The 22,825-nt window shown below is 42.8% G+C and overlaps 1 protein-coding gene across 3 annotated transcripts in view; it reads right to left on the bottom strand.

Annotated features, from left to right (window-relative positions):
- Positions 1-633: 633 nt before the first annotated feature.
- Positions 634-22,825, bottom strand: part of pkn1a (protein kinase N1a) — a 39,441-nt gene continuing 17,249 nt past the window's right edge. For 2 of the 3 annotated variants that reach the window (XM_068592387.1, XM_068592388.1), the window contains 22 exons: positions 14,544-14,738; positions 13,867-13,972; positions 13,503-13,651; positions 12,869-12,989; positions 9,530-9,675; positions 8,820-9,033; positions 7,963-8,157; positions 7,452-7,561; positions 7,169-7,312; positions 6,775-6,850; positions 5,693-5,828; positions 5,381-5,465; positions 4,552-4,631; positions 4,208-4,283; positions 3,732-3,823; positions 3,322-3,498; positions 2,879-2,941; positions 2,577-2,653; positions 2,330-2,472; positions 1,542-1,649; positions 1,291-1,371; positions 634-1,144 (listed from right to left, as the gene is read on the bottom strand). In XM_068592387.1, coding sequence (XP_068448488.1) covers positions 941-1,144; positions 1,291-1,371; positions 1,542-1,649; positions 2,330-2,472; positions 2,577-2,653; positions 2,879-2,941; positions 3,322-3,498; positions 3,732-3,823; positions 4,208-4,283; positions 4,552-4,631; positions 5,381-5,465; positions 5,693-5,828; positions 6,775-6,850; positions 7,169-7,312; positions 7,452-7,561; positions 7,963-8,157; positions 8,820-9,033; positions 9,530-9,675; positions 12,869-12,989; positions 13,503-13,651; positions 13,867-13,972; positions 14,544-14,738 — 2,778 coding nt within the window. In that variant the 3' untranslated portion in view covers positions 634-940. Of the gene's footprint in view, positions 1,145-1,290; positions 1,372-1,541; positions 1,650-2,329; positions 2,473-2,576; positions 2,654-2,878; positions 2,942-3,321; positions 3,499-3,731; positions 3,824-4,207; positions 4,284-4,551; positions 4,632-5,380; positions 5,466-5,692; positions 5,829-6,774; positions 6,851-7,168; positions 7,313-7,451; positions 7,562-7,962; positions 8,158-8,819; positions 9,034-9,529; positions 9,676-12,868; positions 12,990-13,502; positions 13,652-13,866; positions 13,973-14,543; positions 14,739-15,514; positions 15,601-22,825 lie in introns of those variants that run through there. The other variant, XM_068592386.1, reaches the window with a different exon arrangement.

Below are 22,825 nucleotides of genomic sequence, written 5' to 3'. Positions count from 1 at the left end.
TCAAACTGTGTGTAACGCTCAGATATCCAATTCAAAAGTCTGTGGTGGGAATGTAATAATTCACCGAGGAAGGGACAGTCATAAAATATGACTTCCCTACAGATCGCTTTTGTAACGCTTGTGGCACAAATTAAAATCCGAGCAGCACACATTTTTTAAAAGTAGCTGGGTCCAAAGATAAGTAAGAAAGTGTTTTTTTTACCCCATAGGTAACTAATAATTTGCTTTGCAAAAGGTCAGCCTGACTGATGGCGGTCATAATCAACACAGGCTGCTGGGAAAGGTTCGAGTACAAATTCCCTCTAAATGTGACGTCACCGTTTCCACTCACGAGTCGTCCTCTTGTTTTCCTGCATCAGGTCCCTCGTCCTGTTGCTGTAGACAAAGGGCCACAAAATGAAAACAAAAGAATATTTTCTCTGGATCAAATACAAACATAAGGCATTAGTATGAGTGGCCTTGAACCCCCTCCCGCCCCCCCTCAAAAAAAAACAAACACATTTAACATCTCCTCCTCTTACAGCTGCTAATGAATACATCAACACGCAAGACGATGGGAGGAGGCATTTTAAAGGCTAATGTTTGTAAAGATACACAAGTCACTGGTGTGTTGTACAATGATTGGAGGGGCGCTTTCGTTTGTCCAACAATTAACTCCATCGGCTATCTGTCCGTGCTTTTATTTTCACAGTCCTCCATCTTTAAAACCCCACAGACACACAAAAACAAACAAACAAACACACACACACACACACACACACACACACCCTCCCTGCCTCCAGAGACCGACTGCCTCCGGTTTCTCTGCATTCATTCACAGTGTAAAATCGACGGCAGACACACAGTCAGCAGACATTCGGTTGAGAACATCGATGAAAACCGCCGCGAGGCCTTTCAAAAGTGGAACGTTCCCCTCTCGGGTCCGTGAGCCCCCAGCCCACTAGCAGAGGTCAGAGACGTAGTCAAAGTCCCGGAAGCTGTCCTGGTCTTTGCGGGAGAGCACACGGGGCTCACGGGGTGGCGTGAGCGCCGGCGCTTCGGTGGTAAACTCCTCGTCAAAGTTGCTGACGTCTTCCTTGCCGACAATCGAGGGGACGAAGGGAGGGGGCGCTTTTCTTTGCAGCAACGCCTCCCAGTCCACATTCTGGAGGCAGACGGATAAAGAGATGGAGAAATAATGAGAATCTGCAGGGCTAAAGCTCGGTAAACACAGTCTTTCACCTCATCCACACCACACTTACTCCTCCCCACACGTACATATACAAAACAAGCACAAAAAAGTGTACTTACTCTGAAAAATGGTTGCTTTTTCACTTCTTCTGCATCCTTTTCACCAGATCCCAGTCTTCTCTCTGGGTTCCTCCTTAACAGCTGCTCATAAAAACACACACACGCATTGATAAATATTAATATTATTAATAATCATAATTATTATTAGTAGTAGTATAAGTATTTCATGTGTACGCAGTGTTCATGGGTGATGAATTTAGCAAGAGGAGGAGACATTGTGTCTTTGGGTATTGATGTGTGAGTATTCTTACCCTCCTCATGATGCCGATAGCCTCAGTGGACAGGAAGCGTGGATAGCGGACTTCATCATTCACAATGCTGTCAAACACCTCCTCTTCATCATCTCCTGGGAATGGAGACTAACACACACACACACCCGAGTCAACATGTTATTGATTGTAAACATCCAGCTTTTTGTAAAAAGGAGCGTAGGAATATACATGAAATTCTTTATATTCATTAACTGACTTAGCTAAATTAACTTGGCACATGATTGACACGATCAGATATTCTACTGTATAAACTAACAGCTGCAACTGCATTCAAGTGTAAATTATTTGGTTACATCTTCAAAAAGGTTGAAATACCAGTTACTTAAATGTCGGAACGATTCATAAAACCAGTAGGAGGCTTTGGAGAATCCCGCCCGTGCACTTTCTTTTGATTAAACAAGCTCTTTCACACTATTTGAAACCTTTTAGGCTCTTTGGCACCATATTTACATTAAAAAGTACAAAAGAATTAATTTTAAACCAATTTTTTTTATGGTGAATCAGAAAACGGTCGACAAGCCACTCGGCCATAAGGTAAGGATCACAGGTTTACAGTAATAGGAACCACATGAAGACACTGGTATGACAACGCTAAAAGTTCCCCATGTCAGATCTGAACGACACACTGCGATAACGTGATACTGAATTAAATTCTAAACCCCGTAAACTAACCAGTTTGAAATGTGAGCTCAGACAAAGCTTCCTTCAGCCGTCACCCCGTAGAAAGTGTCAGAACTTTGTGGACGCGAGTGTGTACTTGATCTCACCTCTCCCACCAACATTTCATAGATGAGGACCCCCAGGCCCCACCAGTCTACTGCCCGGGTGTAGGATGTATCCGTTAGGACCTCTGGGGCCAAGAACTCTGGAGTCCCACAGAAGGTACTGGTCCGGTCCCCAAAGCCCATACCTGCAGACACGAGGCAGAAACAAGGAACAGTTTGTGGCTTTTAAAATTATCATGACTTTTTTTTTTTTTTAAATGAGCCCATCTGTCAGAAACATCATCTCCACCTTCTTTACACAATCCAAAGTCAGCGATCTTAACATAACCGTCGGTGTCTAGCAGCAGGTTGTCAAGCTTGAGGTCTCTGAAAGAGAAAGAACATTAAAGATGTAGACGAGCGTTTGTGAGTCTTTGCAGTATTTCACCAGCACAGCGGAGAGTATAGTTTAATTTAAAAAGAGTTCGGTAAAGTCATGCTGGCTGCGACACTGAGACCGAGGCACAATAGTGCTTTGAGCAAACCGCTAACATTAGCATGCTAATGTATAGCTAGCTTCTCCAATGGGCTGAACAGATTTGCTGCACTAACCTGTACACAATCTTGTGGTCGTGGAGGAACTGAAGTCCAAGAACTACGCAGGCCGCATAAAACCTAAAGTCAAACCAAAGAAACATTATTACTAACCTGCAATAAAAAGGAATCAAATGTTAACTCCATAACGAGTACAAAATGGAACAACACTTGCATGCCCACATGTGCATTGACACAGCTTTAGATTTCTGATTGATTATACTGGCCACAAAAAGATCCCTCACTAATGAGAAATGGTACAAAATGCTTAAGATCATTTCATTATCAAATGCCCTTTTCAATTTTCTTTTGGTTAAAAACACTTTGTGTACTTTTTGTGTAAGCTATCGGAGCTTTACAGGATAGGCAAAGTGTGTTTACAGACCCACTTATCACAGTCATTAAGGCTCCATTTAGCATTTTCTCTTTCTCAAACACACTCGTATGCAGATGTTACGTACACGGCTCTCGGCTCGGTGAAGACGTCCGTGTGGATGTGCATCATCAGGTCGCCTCCTGCCGTGTACTCCATAACAAAACACACATGCTCCGGAGTCTGGAAGCACGCAAACAGGTTGACCAGGAAGGGATGGTGCGACAGGTTCACGACCTCAAAGATGCGCTTCTCGCACATCAGACTGCAGGAAGGAGGAGGAGGACGAGGATGCAGAGGCAAAATAAAATGCAGAGCAAAACAAAGGATGATGGGGAGTAAAGTAGAAAGATTGGAGAGAAAAATTTTGAGTTTTTATTTTGAGTTAATGAGACGTGCGGAATAACTGTAATGATGGTGATTCAAGAGATCCAGGCAAAAAAATACAGCAACCAATCACAAAGTCAGAAACACACACACATACACACACACACACACCTTTCCACCTCATCCCGAGCAACAATATCTCCTTTCTTCAGTGCTTTAATAGCAAACATCGTGCCCGTCTTCTTGTACTCCGACAACAACACCTGAAGACAAACACATGCAGCAACTCAAGTCCGTTTCAAAACGTGCACGACCCGTACAAAGTGAACTACGGGCTTGTCGATATGCAAATTTATGAGGGGTTGCGGTGAAAAGCATCCAAAAAGGCTTTTTGCAAATTGTTTGACTGTTTACTGGTTGTGGCGGTATGATCAAATCACTTAGTACAGTGCCCGCCCAAAACCACCCCGTTCTGCTGCTTGTTCAAGAAGTGCATAGATTTGTGCTCATTCAATTAAATAAGCTCCCTTATTTCTTTCTTCTTTGGGTTGTAACTGATCTGTGTGGTAAACCTTTTCTCAGTCACTTTGTGTATTAAGTTCAAAATTAAAAACATAATTAAAAACAGGCTATTTGTCAAACTGTACCTTCCCAAAGTGTCCCCTGCCCAACACAGCAATCAGCCGGAAGTCCTGGAGGGACAGAGGACCTTTCCTCTGCTTACTGAAGAGACAGACACACAGTCAGTAGGAACATTCAGGGTAAATATCAAAATACAGACAACAAGATTACAAGTCATAAACAGCTCAGAGTACATGACATGTCAAAATGTGTAAAGTGAAAAACAACCTATACAGACAAGGATATAAACACACAATATCAGACTAAAAAGGCACAGTGATAGTAATTATAGTAAAATGTAGACATATGATGTGGATAAGATACAAAAAATAAAAGCACAAAGATACATTGTTTATGTGCATGTGTGTACCTGCCAACAGATGGGGTTCGGACAGGGCACTCAGGGGTGAGGTCTGGGGGGGAGAAGGGCTCGATGACGGGCAGTCGGTCCTGAGGAGGGACATGCGAGGGAAGGGACACGAAGGAAAAAGACAGACAGCGAGATAATGGAAGTCAAGAGGCATGATGGGGGTTTCATGACGGACGAGACACGCAAGCAGCCGTGTTGTGTTCTGAGCCACTTATGTACTGATGAGCGCCACGTTGGAAATGCCAAGTCGCATTCGCAACACATATGTGGGCATGAGCGCAATTTACAAGTTAACTTATAATAACTCTGACATGAACACACCATTATGAAACTGCTCAAGTGAACAGCCGTTTTGGAGAGCATCTAACGATTTCTTCAAACTCATTAGAGCAGTTTTCTTATATGACTTTAGGTCCAGGCATCTCGCCAATTTGAAAATAAAAATCCCAACTTCACCTAAATTGTAATTAGATTATGTATCATTACACTATTTATTGATTGAAGTGACAGAGGTCCGTGCATTGATTTATCTTCGCGTTTAATGCAGAACCGGTTTTGTGGATCGTGACTTGGAGCTTTAATTACGTGTTCAATAAAGAAATTCCCTTCATCCCAAACCCAACAGAGAGGTTTTACTACAATAGACCCCGACCCCACACACACACACACACACACACACACACACACACACACACACACACACACACACACACACACACACACACACACACACACACACACACACACACACACACACACACACACACACACACACACACACACACACACACACACACACACACACCCCCTCTCCCTTTGTCTGTCTCACCGGGGTGTGTCCGTCCGCATCTTTCTTGTAATCGCCTCTTATCGGAGACTCGTTGTCCAAACTCAACTTCTCCACCGAGACCTCTCTGAAAAATTATTTCACACAGACGCAAACAGACCGACACAACGATGCACACCGACAAAAATGGAAAGGGACAAGCACAAGAGGGTAGTTAGACGAGGGGTCAAAGAAAGCCTCACATGCTTTGTACTTTTCCAGGGAACAGAAGGAAAAAGGTTCGAGGAATGCGGCGTTTGATGATGGCTATCAAACGCAGGTGTGTGTGTGTGTGAGAGAGAGAGATTGTCTCACCCGGCGTTGAGTGTTAGGCTGTGTGAGTTGGGACTGTAGGTTCCTGAGTTGTTGACAGTGGGAATGGCGTTTCGAAGCAGCCTCACCCACGTTCCAATGTCCACATTCATCTGACGAGCTCGAAGGAAGGCTTTCCCTGGAAACACGCGAACAGACACACTGCAGTCAGTGACGTCTGGCCCGGCAGATCGTGGCACTTTCTTTGAGGAAATTCAGGTGAAGTGTTTAAATCGCGCCGATTACTTTTACCATTTATTTTCCCGGACTCCAATCTTTCTTTCACCTAAACATTTTAACAGCAGTCTCTGAGCGGTACATGAACATCGTTTGGACTATTATCTCTGTACATTGCATTTATTCTCCTCATTTTGTGAACGTTTGCACATTTCCCATTAAAAACATTATTATGGGATTATATTGTAAAATGGATTTCTATATTTCTATTACTGGCCTTTTGCAGTCGGCTATTTTTATTTTTTCTTAATATGTTTTAATTCCTTGTATGTGAAAACAATACAATTTGTCAAAAAGATTCAATGAATCTGATTTTCCTTCCTTGATTGTGTATTCATTGTTTTTCAGATACTAGAAATCTTAAAAAGGTAGAATTGTAAAATTCCCAAGGGACTTCACAATACTCAGGAATACACTTATTAAATTAAATAACATTCCAAATCCTCCTTGACCTCTATAAAGAGAGCAAATAGTCCTTCACATCAGTGTCCAAGTTTTAGATTAATTGTTTCTCAGAGTAATTTCTCCTTCCTGTGGTTTTTAATATCTCTGCTTCACATCTCGTTTCAGCAAAGGGCTTCCTATCTTTGTTTCTGTGAGCGCTTTATAAATAAAGTTGTCATCATCATGAAGAAACAAGATGATTCCTTCACCACTAGATGGTGTTGTGGTCTAAAAGAAAATAGCCCAGAGGAACAAAAGAATTTGTCTCCTTTTGGTAATGTTCATTTTCTCATTAAGATGAACTGCTGTTTGTCAATTTCAAAAGGACAACTATGTGAACTGCACAAAGACTGTGGTGTAAAAAGTAGTGTTATTATTCCCAAAATCAGCATATTTTCTCTCACCTTGTTGCTTAGAAAAGACTTTCTTCTGCCTCCGGAGACGAGGAACTCTATCAATGACCGGGTTGAAGAAGGTCACCTGTATATCACACACACAAACGCATGAAGCCTAGAAACTACACATTTTATTTTCAGACATCACACTCAGTTGATTGAACCTTTCAAGTATATCAAAGTAGTGTTTTTCAGCACAGGTGCATGTGGCAGCTGTGTGTGTGGACAGGTGTAGATGGCCATATTTGAATATCTTTGCGTCTATTTATAGCGTGTGTATAGACAGGTGTCATGTATACAAAGACATTTATGTCCATCCACCTTTGTGTCTCGCTCCATGTTCCCATTTCTTTGTTCCAGTTTTTGTCAAGGTGAGTGTGTGCATGAGTGCGTAATTGTGTACCTCAGCCAGCAGCAGGCCCTGAGGCTCCAGCTCCAGCTGAACTCTGTGTTTCTGGTTGTCCAGGAACTCCTCCAGCTTAAGGTACTTCAGAGCACACAACGAGCGGTAGTCCTTCCAGTACACTGCAATCTCCATCTCCCTCGACTGAAACGTACACAAACGGCACCCAAAAGGTGGCAACAGCAGCAGCAGTTTTACTAAATGGATGATTAAATGCACTCAATGCGTTTATGGGTTGCGTGTGTTTGTGTGTGTGTGTGTGTGTGTGTGTGTGTATGCTGACCCTTTCCAGCTCCACAGTAAAGGTCAGATCCCAAGCCTGCTCTCCCACAGTCTTCCAGGGTGTCTGGCCAACCACACTGTTATCCAGCTTCAGCACAGCACTCACCTCAGCTGCGCACACACATACACAGCACGTTACATTCCTATTCAGAACCTGGCACTTCAGCCCTGACCACTAAAAAAACAAAACATGATAGCTACCGTATGCTTACGCTGCAAAAATACCATTTAAGTATTGATTAATGATCGTCATTAATTTCCTCGGGGAAAGTGCAGGACAAAAAGTTGGCTGTCAATGGTCTGCTCAGGCTGTTGAAGCAATTCTGCTCAATTTGCTGATGTTGCTGCACCATTATGTGCGAGCACTGACCCACAGTACCTAACCTCCCCGACCTAAAGTGACCTTGACAGTAATTTATTATAGATTTGCTACATTGTGCTGACAGTTTGTTTTACATTATTTGTGACGAAGACAAAAGAAAGCCCTCACACGCTGTCATACATCCACTTACACGAGAGCTCGTCTGTCTTGCTGGGTGTCTTCCCGCTGACCGAGCCGCTTCGGCCGTAGAGTCCCTTGCTGCCTCTCATAAAGGACCGGGTGTCTCCGGGGCTGTAGCAGGGCAGCATGACAGCTGTGCCTTTATTGCGACCTGGGACCACATCCAACAACCCCACGCAGCCCAGCACCTGCACCTGTAAGGTACCTGGAGACAGAGGAGGACCATTCAGGTACAACCGACAAAAAAGCCAAAAAACACCCAGAGGCCACATAAATACATTTGTGTAAATTCAAGACAGAAAAATAGTTTTTTCCTTCATACCTTTTGCTAAATGAATGCATTGCCTTCAGTTGAGGTAACTTAACGTCTTTCTACACGCACAATGACTCTTCTTCTACTGATATGTGTGAAAGATGTATAAAACCAATCAATGGGGTAAATGTGTTTTTTCTCGCTAAATGTTCCTTTGCACTGTATCAACCCTTAGAGGTTTTAATGAGCTGTGCTTACTACTGCAGAGTTTTGTCACTACAATGTACTGGTTGTGTTGTTAATCTCAAACACATGTCTTTGTAGTAGCACTGTGTAGTATTACCCATATTCTATCATAACCAGAAGATTTACACGGCAATCCAGGATTTTGAAACCAAGTAAAAGTCGACAAATTCATTTTTCTGTTGTTGAAAAGGTCTTAATTTAAAATGTTCTCTTCATTTAGATAGAAAACCTCATCGCCCCACCTGATTTAGTTGAACAGGGTTAACAGGTGTTGACATGCTAACAGTATAAGCATGTCAACACCCCTGTCTTAAATAAGTCACTCTCGTGGCGCGAGCTCGCTTGACATTGTCGTTCGTGGTAATTACCAGTGAGAGGTGAGGGTTTGTTGAGCGTGCTGTACTGGTTGTGGTGGTAAGGGGCGCCATGGCGAGAGCTGAAGATCGGGGAGGAGGCCTGGACTAGCTCCTCTTTGATGATACTGGCCTTCGGGTGGTCCTCGGGCAGCTCAGCCAGACGATGGTCCAGAGAGTTCCTCAGCAGGTCCAGGCGCTGCGACGCCTCGCTCAGACGAGACTGCGCCTACAGAGCATCAACAAAGAGCGACATTAAACACGCTAGGTGGCGTTACATAAATTATTACCTCACAACCCTCACAATCAAATCCCCCCTGTCATATTATCACAATGTGTAAAGTGGCTCTATTCTAAAATATACTACAAAAGAATTACAGCTTCACCTTTGCTTTATAGCCTTCGCATTTAAAATTTGTAATGTTAGTTTGTTGCACCATGATTCATAGCTGAAGACCTGGGGTATGTGTGCATAAAGGGTTTCAAAACCCTTCTCACACCAGTGCAGACACATGGTAAATAATGTACGATTGTTTTGAGTTAGTCAACTGCAGTTGATGTTAAAGATTAGAAAGGGGTCTGTTTAGTGAACTATCTCAACAAAATTGCTTTTAGTATCTTCTGTCAATGTTGGAACCTTGAAAGAAACCTTAAAATGTGCTGTAACACAGAAAAGTACGACGCTGGAGAAGAAGTGTTTTCAGGGTGTGTGTGCCCAGTCGAACCTCAGAGAGGGCTTTCTTGTCCTGGACTTTGTTGGCCCCCAGGAGCCTCAGCACATTTTTGGCCCCCTCAGCAACAGCGTGTTCCACTCTGAAGTGATGCCTCAGCTCTTCAATACGCAGCTCCATCCCACAGACGTCCTGGTTACCTGCAGTGTTGGGACGGACAGATTCCATTTGTAAGTGGAGGATTTTATACAATGAGGCCACACAAGCATTAACGCACCTGCAAATATGACACTATAGTTCATATGTTGGCAGGTGCACTCTGAGACAACAGACTTTTGTTTTGGCAGAGTGTGTCACAGGGAACTTCCCTGGGCATACAAAGTTGGGTTAATGCCGCAATGCATGTCATGCATTACACAAGAGTCAGACAAAGAAAACATCAACAGTGCCCGGAGGAGGCGAGTGGCCTCTCACTGTTTTCCAGTAAACATTAACTTTAGTTCTTTACAAATGGCTTTGTCAAGCCCATCTCTAAAAGCATGCAGAGCAATAGAAAAAAATGACTTCATTTTCATTTCCTATTTTCTGAGATTCAAGATTTAAAATAAATTATATTGTTATTAAGTTAGGTAAGACGAAGATCAAAAATTGTTGTATATTTAATTAAATTGTATTATCATAGGTATTGTATTGTGCACTATCCATTTCAAAACTCTTTAATTAGAAGTAGCAATAATTTGTGGTAACAAGAAAGATATTTCATCCTTGACAACAAGCTGTTGCATGCTTTAAAGGTCAGAAGAAATTGTATTTAACATTATTATCAACATGTATTTAACATAACATTAAAATTGTTGTGAAGAAGCCACTTATCTGATCATGTGACACAATTAACAGAAAAACACATGCCATCTTGTCCAATGGTTTAATAAATAAAGACATCTTTATAAGCTTTAGGGGAAGAAACATAAATTGAAGTATGCCAAATGCTGCTGATAAAACACTGACAATTGGCTATTTCACCCTCTGAATGGAAAACACAAAACAGCAGCCAGATCAGAGCCGAAAAAATAAGGTGCAACGCCATCAGTCAAAAAGAGGAAAAAACATACTTTAGCTCCCTTACTTGGGAGAACAGACATTGGGATCAGCCTCAGAAGTGACACCCTTGAAGCACAATTACAGCAAAGTGGTTTAGCTTAATGGCACACAGCGGCCCTTCACAGTGGGCTACAAATACAATGGAGCACACAGAAATAAGAGAAGGTGCAAGATAAAGTAGATAATAGGATCAGTAGCATTCAAAAATGTACATGCATTTTACTTTGTAATGCCAGGTAAGTGAAGGGGACGGACAAAAGGACATGAGTGATTCAAAAATAAAACCCTTTTATTTTTTACTTGTAAGTTGCTCAAAGCGCTGCATGCGACGGGAGAAGAAAGAGAGGGAAAAGGGGGAGGCAGGGGAGGAGATGGATGTGGATGCTTTTATCTCCTAATAAGGTGTTCTGCCTGGAGTCCAGACCCTGCTAGATGACCCCTCCACCGGGTGTGGTGCCTGGAGACTGTCTGTGTACACTATACACACAACCCCTGTGTGACGGTGGATGATTTAAAGGAGAAAGAAAGAGAATGATCCAGGCACTATGTGTGACACCGGCACTTAAGTAAAAAAAATAAAAAAATAATTCAGATGTTGAAGTTCGTACAGGGAGTTATATTGAGGTTAATGTGAAAAGAAAAAAAAACCTGCAGAGAAAATGTATAGAGGCACACACTCTACAGAAACTGTATTTAATAGAGTTGAAGGTTTTGTAAAAACAAAGTTAATTAAAAACAAGTCCTCTACAGATTCAGCATTGCACTTCTCCAGCAGAGGATTCTCGACTATGAACAAAAAAGGTTCAAACTTGTAATTTTCGGACCGAACCGACTTCAAAACATGGCTCTATCTAAGGGGCTTTACCAGATTTCCCCTCCCCCCACATATATGCAGTATATAGACTCGGTGGAGTATTAAACTGTCTGCATCGTGGTAGAGCAGTGGAAGGAACTTCAAATGAGTAAAACAGTCAGTTTTCCACTTAGTGGACACCAGGAGCTAAAGTACAACCCATTAAAGTAACCATCCTTCCAAAGGGCCATTATCTTCTTTCACTCAAAAGCCTACTTTCTCATTAGCTAATCGGCTGCCTCAAATGGTCATGACCAAATGGAATAGACAATCCTTAAAATCTCTATTTCACTTCTACCCCCTCCGCCCTGCTCCCTCGGCTGCATTTTATCATACCATCCACCTCTGGTGATAGTAATCAATCAGCCCATTTTCCCAACAAAAGGTGCCATAATGGTCCACAGCGCTCGCCGCCCTACAGAAACTCATCCACCTGCACAGAAAGGACATCGATTGCTGTGCACAGTGCGAGTGTGCGACAAACAGAAGGGACAGCGAACAGGACATCGCATTTCTTCTTGCGATTGCACCTTGAAGCGCACAATAGCACGTTTAAACACACGCGAGCACCTGACCAGGCACCGTTTGTGCTCACAATAATACTGGACTGGGAGTGTGTGAGCAGGCGTTTGTGTGTGAAAGAGACTTTTCATCTGCCGGCCCTTTTGTTGGTGGGTTAGATTTTTTCTTTTTTTCCTTTTCTTTTAAATGATTCAGTGTGTGAATTTGATTGATTACGGTAATGCGCCAGGTGGGCCATTTCACAGGCTTTGTATAACTCACTCACATATTTGTCCGCGCACGCACATGCACACCCACACCTCTTTATCAGTCCGAACCATCCTCTTCATCTTCTTCCCCACAAAACTGAGGCGGGGAGTAAACACTGAGCCGGCTCTATTATTGATCCTTTTATGCTGCTGTGTGTCTGCTGTCTGGAGCTGCTGCTCATGGCCGACAGAAAGACGTCCCGTCAGAGCCAGCTGACCACCGTCATTAACCACACGGTAAACGCCGTATGGCGAGGAATAATTACTGCATGTTGGACATAATCATTCGCACATATTGTTTTTGTTCCTCCATGGTTGACTGCAAAGTATACAGTACTGTAGGATTTTGACAGGTTTACCTCGGCTTTCACAGTGCAACCAAATGTTGACTGTGGCTCAGTGGTGAGCCGGATCGTCTTTCATTTTTTGAATGGTTAATGATACTGATGTGGCTCCTTGCATGGTGGCTCCTCCCATCAGTGTGTGAATGGGTGGGTGATGTCATGTAGTATTAAAGCGCTTCGAGTGGTCGGAAGACTAGAAAAGTACAGGTCCATTTACCATTTAAACTTCATTGATATATTAGACTTTGGGAGGGTGTCAGAAGTGTGTATAGCATTACTACATTGTAACCTGTATACGCTCATTTAGCCCACCGATCAAACTCACCCTGTGTGTCGTCATTGTGCTCGGTGGCCTGCACAGCCTTGCGGATTTGCATTCGGATAATGTCGATTTTGGTCTTACTGTCCTGCTGCATCTGTTGGGCCGTCTGCAGCATCTTCTTATCCTGATTGAAGGAGACACGAGACCGGGAGCAAATCACATGGCGGCAAGCAAGGAGGTAAATACCATAATACTAGAAAACCTTGAGCAACAGAGTGGAATCCCTAATCTTTCCGTTGATTGAATTGACTGTTACATTTGTATTTTATAGCAGTGAAACAGAAAGGGAAATGGAGGTATAGCAAGGTCAAATACCAAGGTGAATCAAATGCTGCATAAAAGAGGGGGAGGGGATCTTTTGAAAGAATCAAGGGGTGAGGTGTGTTCAGGAGGGGAGGGGTTTTGTGTGTCTAAGGGTCCTACGCATTTAAAGATCGTCCGAGTCAGCTGATTGCTAAAGGTTGTGAATGAGGAACGCACGCGTGCACACACAAATCAGCCAGCTGGTAACATTAATGTGCGTTTGCATTAATCCACTTCTGTTGACAATGGTGCCTTCCCTCTAGTACATAGATCCTGTTGAGCTGTGTTCAGGTGTGTGAATGTGTGCATATGAATTTTGTCATGTGTCCTGTACCTTGGTGGATCCATTAGAGTAGATGGGGATCATGTTTTCAACTCCCTGTTTGACTTTGAGCTCGATGTTGAGCTGTCTCTCCAGGGCAGCAATGCGGTCCTTGTTGGCTGATGTACGACTCTCTGCCCCGGGAGACTGAGGACACTCATCTATGTGGGGAAGGGAAAGACGTTATCATTTATTTGTCGTACACGCGCACGCACGCACTCAACACAGAAGGTTTACATGGTGCGCTTTAAAGTGAAAATACTCTCTGGGGAATGTCATGCGATGTGCCGCTTCCTAAAGGGAAACTTTCTTGGTGATATCAGAGACAAAAGCAACTAAATGACGAGGTGGATTTGACCGTTTTTCACACACATACCTTTATTCTCCTCTCCGCCCTTCACCACAATGTGAGCGTCCAGTTCTTGCAGCTGATCATGCAGGTTTTCCAGCTTGCGGTTGGAAGAACGCAACTGGCTTTCCACCTGCAGGCATGTGCATACGGGAAAACATAAAACATGAGGGAGGCGAGAGAGCAGACTTTTGACTTTGAACCAGCTCCACAAGACATTTGTCCTTCAATATATGTGTGAACTGCGGCTTTGACCTAACAGGGTTTGATGAACACACGTTGCTGGAGAAGTTTTTACCTCCTTCAAAGAAACATCCCTTCTTTAATACCTGCAATTGCCTGTGAACAACGCATCAGGCTCTCCACCTGCTTGAATATCAAAGCTCACTTTTAGCAACAGGCAGAGCTGGTGCAACGGTACTAGGAACTGGTATGTGAATGACTCACCAGCCGCTGTTCCAGTCATTAAACTGGTTTCCTGCAGTCACATTGATGTAAAATTCAATGACTTTAAAAATCTGAGCGCTTCCATGCACATGTTATTCCTGCTTTATTCCTGATGTTTTGTCTTTTCTTTCTTTCAGATCATCTGTTATCACTTAAGACATGTGACCGAAACAACAAGCAAAGAAAAGCTGGAGATCTTTGGATTGCAACCTGGAGTTCGAACGCTTTGGGAGGATCTGAGGGTAACTGTGGCTAACCTGCTGTGAGTTCCTCTTGTCAGTAGTCGCCCTCCTCAGGTTCTCGGCTCCCTCCTTGATTTTCAGCTCTTTACGAATCTCTCTGCGGATCTTTTCACGATGCTCGTCAAGAAGCTGCTGCACGCTGGAATCGGAGAAATCCGAGTTCTGGTCCAGGCCGAGCTGCTCCAGAACCGACAGCCCACCTGGATCACTCTGGACAGGTGAACAGGGAAAGGGAAAAAAGGATAAAGAAGTTAGGCGATGTGATTATGAGCTAAACTAAAATCTTTACAATGCTGAATCTGAACCACATAGTCAGCGTGGTGAGAGGAGGTGACGAGGAGGAGATGGTGAGCAGGATAAGGCGGTAATGGAAGGAAAGAGATAGAGAAGGAGAGAGGATAGTGATGGAGGAGTGGGGGAAAGGGCAAAGTTGGGTAGAAAATGAAAAGGCTAGAAACGGAAGCAGAAGGAGCAGAAAGGAATGACAAAAATCTGATTCAGCCAGTGTTTATAATATTACAAAACAAACCTCCTAGCTGCTTTAAAGTAGAGCTTTAAGGTTCAGGAACACAATTACAAATGTCATTTGTAATACAGTCTCCTTGACAAATTGGCAAAAAATAAAAACATACTAACACTAACAACTGTACACAAACATCAAAGTGCATAACAAATCTATCCCATGACCTGTGCTGTCCATTGTCTTTTCTCCTTCTCTGTAGGTGAGAAATTCCATCATGAATATCTAAACTTTAATTAACACACACACACACACACACACACACACACACACACACACACACACACACACACACACACACACACACACACACAGTGCTCACTTCCTGTGTCTTTTCAAAAATCCCTTCTTAACAAGCCACACACACTATCAGGACCACGGCAGGCGAGAGACGACGTTAATCAAAACTAATCACTATTACAGGAACACACAAATCAAACAAACAAACAAGGCGACTGCACTTCACCTCTGAGCCGTCCTCATCCTCCTCGTCGCCATGCCAACACATGGTTCACTCAGATATGATGACCCCAAAAAACGCTACAGAGGAACAGAAATCTTTTGTACGCTCCTGTGCTCAGCCAAACAGCTAATGCCACACCGAGAGCAAAATGGGTTTGGGGGGCGGAGAGAAAAAACCCGATAAAAAGAGATAAAGAGAGGGAGAGTTAAGTGAGGGAGGAGGGGGAACGCCTCCGAAAGAGGATATCCGTCCCAACACCAAGCTGCTCAGGCCTTTCCTGTTTCCTCTGCGATTTTGTTGCTGTCAGTGGAGAGTGAGACGCAGAGAGAACGGGGACAGAAACTTTCAAATATCAAGGACACATCCTGAACCAGCCCTGGATCTACGGCAGAAAGCTTCTCCCGTGTACCAAGTCTTTGTCCAGTGTACACTGATTAATCAGTGCGGGCTTGAAGTGACTTGAGATCATGTTGTTGAACCAAGTGAGACCAGCGAGGGGAAACATGGGAAGGATGCGTTTTCTAAGTATTGGATTAAAGCCAGAGAGTACGATTGGGACGCATTTCTGCTGCCTGCTTGACCTCTTGTTTCCCTTTGGGCTCCACAGCCACAATGGTGATTCCCCTTCCCCTATATGAAGACGGAGGGATAAAGTCACAACCTCATTTGAAAACAGCAGTGGGTGGAGTTAGCCCCCTAAAGCTGGCCTCCAACTTCATCCTCTAAACGTGCAAAACGAGCATATTGTTATATCACAATTACGCAGCATTTAGCATCTTACATCCACTCTGAGACAGACAGACACTTTCAAACCAGATCTAGCTGAAAGCAAATAACAGTGCAGTGTTTTCCCTCTGGAGGAGACGTTTGGAAGCGTTGTGAAGTCAGCTTGGCGAGACAGACTCAGTCATCTTTTGGCAGACATTTATGACCCAATTAATGTCCTTACGACGTCTAACTGCAACCCATTAACGGGGAAGGGAGAAAGACTTATTCTTAAGACAAAGGCTTTGTTCCCCTATATGCACATTAGATCAAACATGACATAATTAGGAGCTATAGATGTGTCTTCCCAGGGCATTGAAGCTTAAGAGTTTAGAACAGAAACAAGCTTAGAATACAAACGTATATTGAAATGGTGCTCGGGATTTTGCACTTGTCCTAACCAGTGTATTACTATGCCTCATTTTATGCTGCATTGGTTGCTGTTGCGACCCACATCTCCGAACCAACCGGCCACATTGTTATAAGTGGTCCAAACTAATTCAGATATTGACACATGCAGTCTTTTGGCGTCCAGAGGACTTGACACAGGCAGTGCGATCAAACACAGTTTTGGATTGATTGACAGTTGTCAACTGTCATCTCTGACAACCAAAAGAATTGCACAATGTGAAGGGTCTTCACCATGTCCATCTTGCCCAAAAGGTTTTATTTTCTCCATACAGTATAGTTTTTATTCCCAGGTGACACACACATGCACTGTCTACACACAAATACACACAGTTGATAAGGGATAATGTCTGAGGGCAAAAGCAATAAATTTGGCAGCTTGTCTGATGGCTGCCCAAACATGGATGTATTAGAATAAATCTTTTCAATATTACTTCTTTTCATCCACTTCTTATAAGTGGATGATAAGATTAAAAAATGTCTTTCATTGCCTTCAATAAAAACTGCTCTTACAGCAAATAAGCCTTTTTTTCTGATCGATGACATCGTGCACATCATTCAGTTGGAAGTGTCCTGTTGACATTTTTACAGACGCTTCTTTTCATAAGGGCCAGCAAGTGCATAGGAAAACCTCTTTTTGGGTCACAGTAATACGAGTGGCCAGTGGCCGCTGTGCCCAGCTCTCTTTATACATCCAGCAGTGGTAGAGGATGAAGGAATGGTCAGTGACGTCACCAGAGCTGACCAAAAACAGGAAGCCATCAATGGCATACCTTTCACAACAGACCCCTACTAATTTCCACCCAAAGTCTTTATTAGGAGGTAAACTTTTATTTAAATTTCTTTAATCTTGCCTTTACAGTTTGACCACTGACAACTTTTGAGCTTTGGGTAAATAGTCCAGGTCAGTGGAAAATATGACTGTTTTCTCGTCACAGGAGAGGAATTTGAGTGTACAAAGAGGGGACCAATTTTGTCAGTAATTTTGAGGTCATTATGTTGTTTGTCCGTCTTTCCACAAAAAAATGACTCATGCTTCTCGACTCCTCAGTAGATCTGTGTGAGCCCAGATAAGAAAAGAAAGGTGACACCGACTGGAGACGAGGAGTTTTACTTCCTGTAATCTGAAAAGATAGAGCGAGCAGACCCACGCAGTTTACTGACTATAAGCAAGCGGACACCAATACTCATTATTACATTAGAGTTCTACAACTAAATATGATTTAGACAAAGTCTGGCAGACTAAACAAATATTATGCGTCACCATATGCTTTTCCATTTCATTAATACAATCTGGTATTTCAAACTTAACCTTACCTTTTTGATTTAAGATACTTTTAAGCCTCACCCGCCCCCCAAAAAAGAAATTAAAATAAAAACCAAATACTTAATATCACCAAAAGTTTGACAAATCGTCGATCTCTGAATGAAAATGTTCAAAATGTCAGCAGACAGTTAAAAATGCAAAACTGCCAAAAAATAATAACCATAGGTACATAACCGTGCGGCACTGGCTTTCCTCAAGACGTCATTTTGACTTTTTAACTCCGCTCCGTCTCCATCCAGCCCCTCCATGTGTTGGGTGTGCCTACACATATAATCCACACTGTGATGAAATGTTTGCTTACACTTACAGCATAGGTCACATTGGGAGTAGCTGCTGTTGCTTAAAAGAGGTCGGAGTGTTTTGGTGTAACTGTGGATTGTTGTGTTTTCTGCTGCGCTACAGCCTCACTGCCAAGTGAATGTGTGTCGGATGGTGAACTGATTGTGTAACTGAAGTGGAGTGATGTTGTTTGTGTTTTTTTGCTTCGCTTATGCCCTCTCATCCACATCATCCTTCTGACTTTAGGCACAGTAACCCCTCGCAGAGTAAGAATTCAGTCAAGTATTTCCTAAGAAGATACATTTACCATTCTCAGATGTATACAACACATGTTCAATTTACTTTTTATTTGATTAGGCAGGTCAAACTTATTTTGGGTGTTTGGATGATCTGGGCTTTTTTTATTTATCTATGTTAAAATGTAACAATTAAAATTGGTTCACCACTTTGCTTAATCATCAGCCTCAGGTGTGCTTTGTTTAGTGCTAAAATTAGCATATTAACACAGTACCCTAAAATGGTGAACTTTAGACATGCTTAGCAACAGCATGTTGGCAACATGTTGAACAGTAACAAAAAGACCTGCTGTGCAACAGCACGCTAGCATTCCAATTGTGAGCATGCTAGCATGGTGACATTAGGATTGCTAATTGCTGCTGTACACCAGAGAGAAAGAACAAGATAACTGGTCCAAAGTCTCGCCACAATCACCCTTCAGGATGTGTCATGTGTTCAGTTGGCGGGAACTCGTCTCCTGCCACTCTCAACACAATATGTATTAAAGATGTGTTAACAGCAGCCGATAAAGACGGGATGGGTTTTGTGCATGTAGCGCAGGACATGCATACACAAAAGACGCACAACTCTTAGCCTGACTCCATTTCACTGAACTGAGCTTAGCAATGAAAAACAGAGAAAAGTTGATACAATAAGACTCGACTTCATCTTTTAGTTGTTGACCCGGTGTGTAGCTCTACAACGACGGGCGACAGACAGCCAACGGGCAGGACTGACTCAACCGAAGCTCATGACGGGCTAATTCAGTAGATAACAGCACCGAGCGAGGCTAATTCAATCGGACTGCTTAAGCAGCGTAGGGGAGCCTTGGGCTGGACGGAGAGGGACAAGACAGAGCATGGGTAAAGTGCAATTTTGTGTGTGGGAGTGTTAGCGTGTCCTCCATTGTGAGGACAACGCCTGGAGTCTTCCTACTGAGTGATAATGACCATGCAGTGCAGAGATAGTGTCCACACAGAGGTCATGAAGTGACATCGTCATGCAAGCGTGCATGACATGGACAAAAATAGGAAGAGGACAGATATTCACTTTAATGAATGTGCACACTGATAAACACACACCAACAAAAAAAAAAAACTCACATTCCAGAAAAACATGAGGACATCTCTCTTGGGGAGTGAGGCCACACAGCTCAGCTCCTTTTCTGACTGAAGCTTGTGTTGTTATAGAGGGTGCGATCTCTGTACTCTCGCAACTCCAGTACACTCACTCCAAAGTATCACTTTAATGTGGGCTGTTGAATCGGAGAAGGTGAAAAAGCCATTGTCACTGTGACTAGACACTTTGGTTCTACCATTAGAGAAGGAAGGACAAGCTAACTCTGGAAGTGCTCAAAGCCCCAGACAACAATAGCGGAGGAAGAAGAAATTCATTTTTACAGCGACAAATCATAAAAATGAGACGATTGGTGACGTCCCCTCTGTACTACAAAGAGACAGGATGGACAGAGGCCCCTTTTACAGTCACCAATGAGAAGTCTTGATGATGGGCAAGTGTTGTTTTGATGACCTTCCATAAACATAAATCATGTCATTCATATTTCCTGAGAAATTCATAAACGCTACATTTTTGGTATATATATATATATATATATATATATATATATATATATATATATATATATATATATATATATATATATATATATATATATATATATATATATATATATATAGACCCTGTTTCAGATGCAAACATATTATGATCGCAGTAAGTGATAAACCTACTTAAAATCGACCTGTAGGTTACTTCGCCCCTAATATAAGCTACCTGAAAGCTGCCAAGGACAGGTACTGATCAGGTTATTTCTAATATTTATAGAGGAAAAGTTAGCCTGACATTTGTTCAGCATGGACACAATTACTAAAACCAAAAATACCTGTACACATTAGGCCTTAAAAAGTGAACATCACTAAAAATGTGAAATACTTGCATGACGTATCATAACTATAATCATACGGGCAGCGCTGCGACTTTGCGACATTTGAATTCCATGTGAATACTGACATTACTTGAGGCAAATTACCCGACCTCACACAAAAGCCTTATTATTTTCCACATAAGCGGGAGCACTACCCATGACGTGCATACAGACTGTGCCGTGTAAAATCAGTGGAATTCCCCTTTAACTTCAACCTATCATTAAGATATGTAAGAAACAGGCCAACAAGCCATATGATGCAGAGGAAAACATGCACGCGCACCTGTGTCAGGTTAACAAATGTAACATGACAAAAGAAGGGGCTGAAGTTATCTGTATTCTCTCACAAAACACACACATACGCACACACACACGCACGCACATCATGTCCTGTCAATGTCTTCCACTGACACATGGGCCACTTTTGGTTATTTCGCTAAAAATAAATATAATTTCCTATTCTCGTCAAACCGACTGACAGCATGGCAGAAAGGCGGGGAGAGAGAGAGTAAGGTTGAAATCAGACAAGGCAGAGGGGAAATAAAGAAACAAACCAAAAATTTGACTGTTTTCTTGAAAAGGAAAGGTTGGCTTAACACGGGCCTTTATGTGTGTAAACACCATGACCCTGATCAAAAGGCATTAAAAAAAAGAAAATCACTGTTAAATTCAAAACCCCATTTCCCAAAAGGGTATCAACAGTTAAGTCTGTTGGGATGAAAAAAAAAAAAAAGAGACACAAGGCAAGCAAAGAGAAAACGGCACGGGGACAGGAAGAGAGGGAGGAGAGAGACTGACGAGGCACAGCGGAGGGGGTTTACAGGGTTGAGACGAACAAATAAGCAGAGAAAGAAAGCAGGGCGAGAGAAATGGGGCAAAGAACAGCAGCCTATGTCTGAGACTACAACATACAGACAACAGTGCCTGTCAAGTGTTCAGCAAAATAGCCCATGAATGAGAGAAAAGTGGCCCCTTGCCGATTCTTTTATACATTTTGAATCTTTTTCTTTAGGTGCACCGAGTGCAAAATATTTTTTCTATACTATTCACATAATCAACAGCATCAAGAAGAAATTTAAGAAAAATACATAATGAAAAGCACCCTATACCTAGGGCTGCTTCATTTCCACAAAAAAAATCCTCTTCATGAATTTCCAATTCTCTGAAACTATGCTGATATCGCAGCTCACTAGAGTGAATGCAAACGTAGCAACATCTATCTGGATCCCAACAAAAAAGCAAGAGGACATGTTGGATGTGTAACTTTATCCTACTGCTCTCAGGTGATTTGTGCTTGCCTCCAGTTTTTCCTGTGTTTTGCCCCCCTGCTTACACGTGACGTAAACATGACGACGGCTTTACGTATTAAGATGATTGACAGCCGGTGGCGGCACTGCGTTCAGAAACAAAGCAATGCAGTAAAAGAAGACAGGGAAGAAGAGCAGACGTGGAAGTAAACACAGGCACCTTTAATTGTCAAATTGTTTCAGCTGTGCACAATATACGTTTGAGAGGAAGAAAGACTGGGACAAGGTAACCTGATCCCCTCGCAAATACATCCACAAACACACCCAATAGAATGAGGGCAGCAACAGGCAGTGTTTGACCTTTAACCCCTTTAGCAATTTCAACCACCTCAAAGTCTGCCCTGCATCAACCGCTCTGTCTCCGGCCTTTACTCCGCTCGGTACCACAATTACTGACTTGCACCAAGAACAAACAAAACAAACAAACATGCAGAACAATTGGTTTTGGCAGGAAAAAAAACACTGAACTCAAGAATGACCCTGGGCTCTATAAACAGTAGCTGGAGCCGTCATTGTTAATAGCATTTTATTCACAAGCTTGGCTCAACCTGACGGCCATTGTTTTCACCGCCTATGGCATGAGCTTGACAGCTTGGCACATGGAGGAAACCCGCTTCTTTGAGCTGCATCCAACGCTTTGGTTACAAGCAAACATGATTATAACTCATTAATCTTAAAAAAAAATAAAAAAGGGGCTGAATGAAGTGCAACATACACAGGTCGCTCTCACTCTTGTCATTGCACTTGACTCTTAGTTGAGCTAGGAAATAGGACAGCGGGTCAAACGCGCAACACGGTGCTATGTTTTATGTGCATCACACCCACTGGCCTAAAGGGGGAAATGGCTCTCTCCCAAAATCTCTTCCCTCCATCTGCCAACACGTTCAGAAGCTGCTGTTTTGTTATGCAAACCTTGAGTGGTTAGTGCTTAAAGCTCACCTGGATTATTGCTCACACGCTGCACCAAACACAAACAAAGCCGCCACAGAAATTCATCACACAGAGTGTGC

This window comes from Clinocottus analis, unplaced genomic scaffold (genome assembly GCF_023055335.1).
Source record: "Clinocottus analis isolate CAN_PGR_092001 unplaced genomic scaffold, fCliAna1.0.p SCAF_27, whole genome shotgun sequence".
NCBI lineage: Eukaryota > Metazoa > Chordata > Actinopteri > Perciformes > Cottidae > Clinocottus > Clinocottus analis.
The sequence above is the reverse complement of the archived record's forward strand: the minus strand, read 5'-3'. Positions and strand labels throughout refer to the sequence as shown.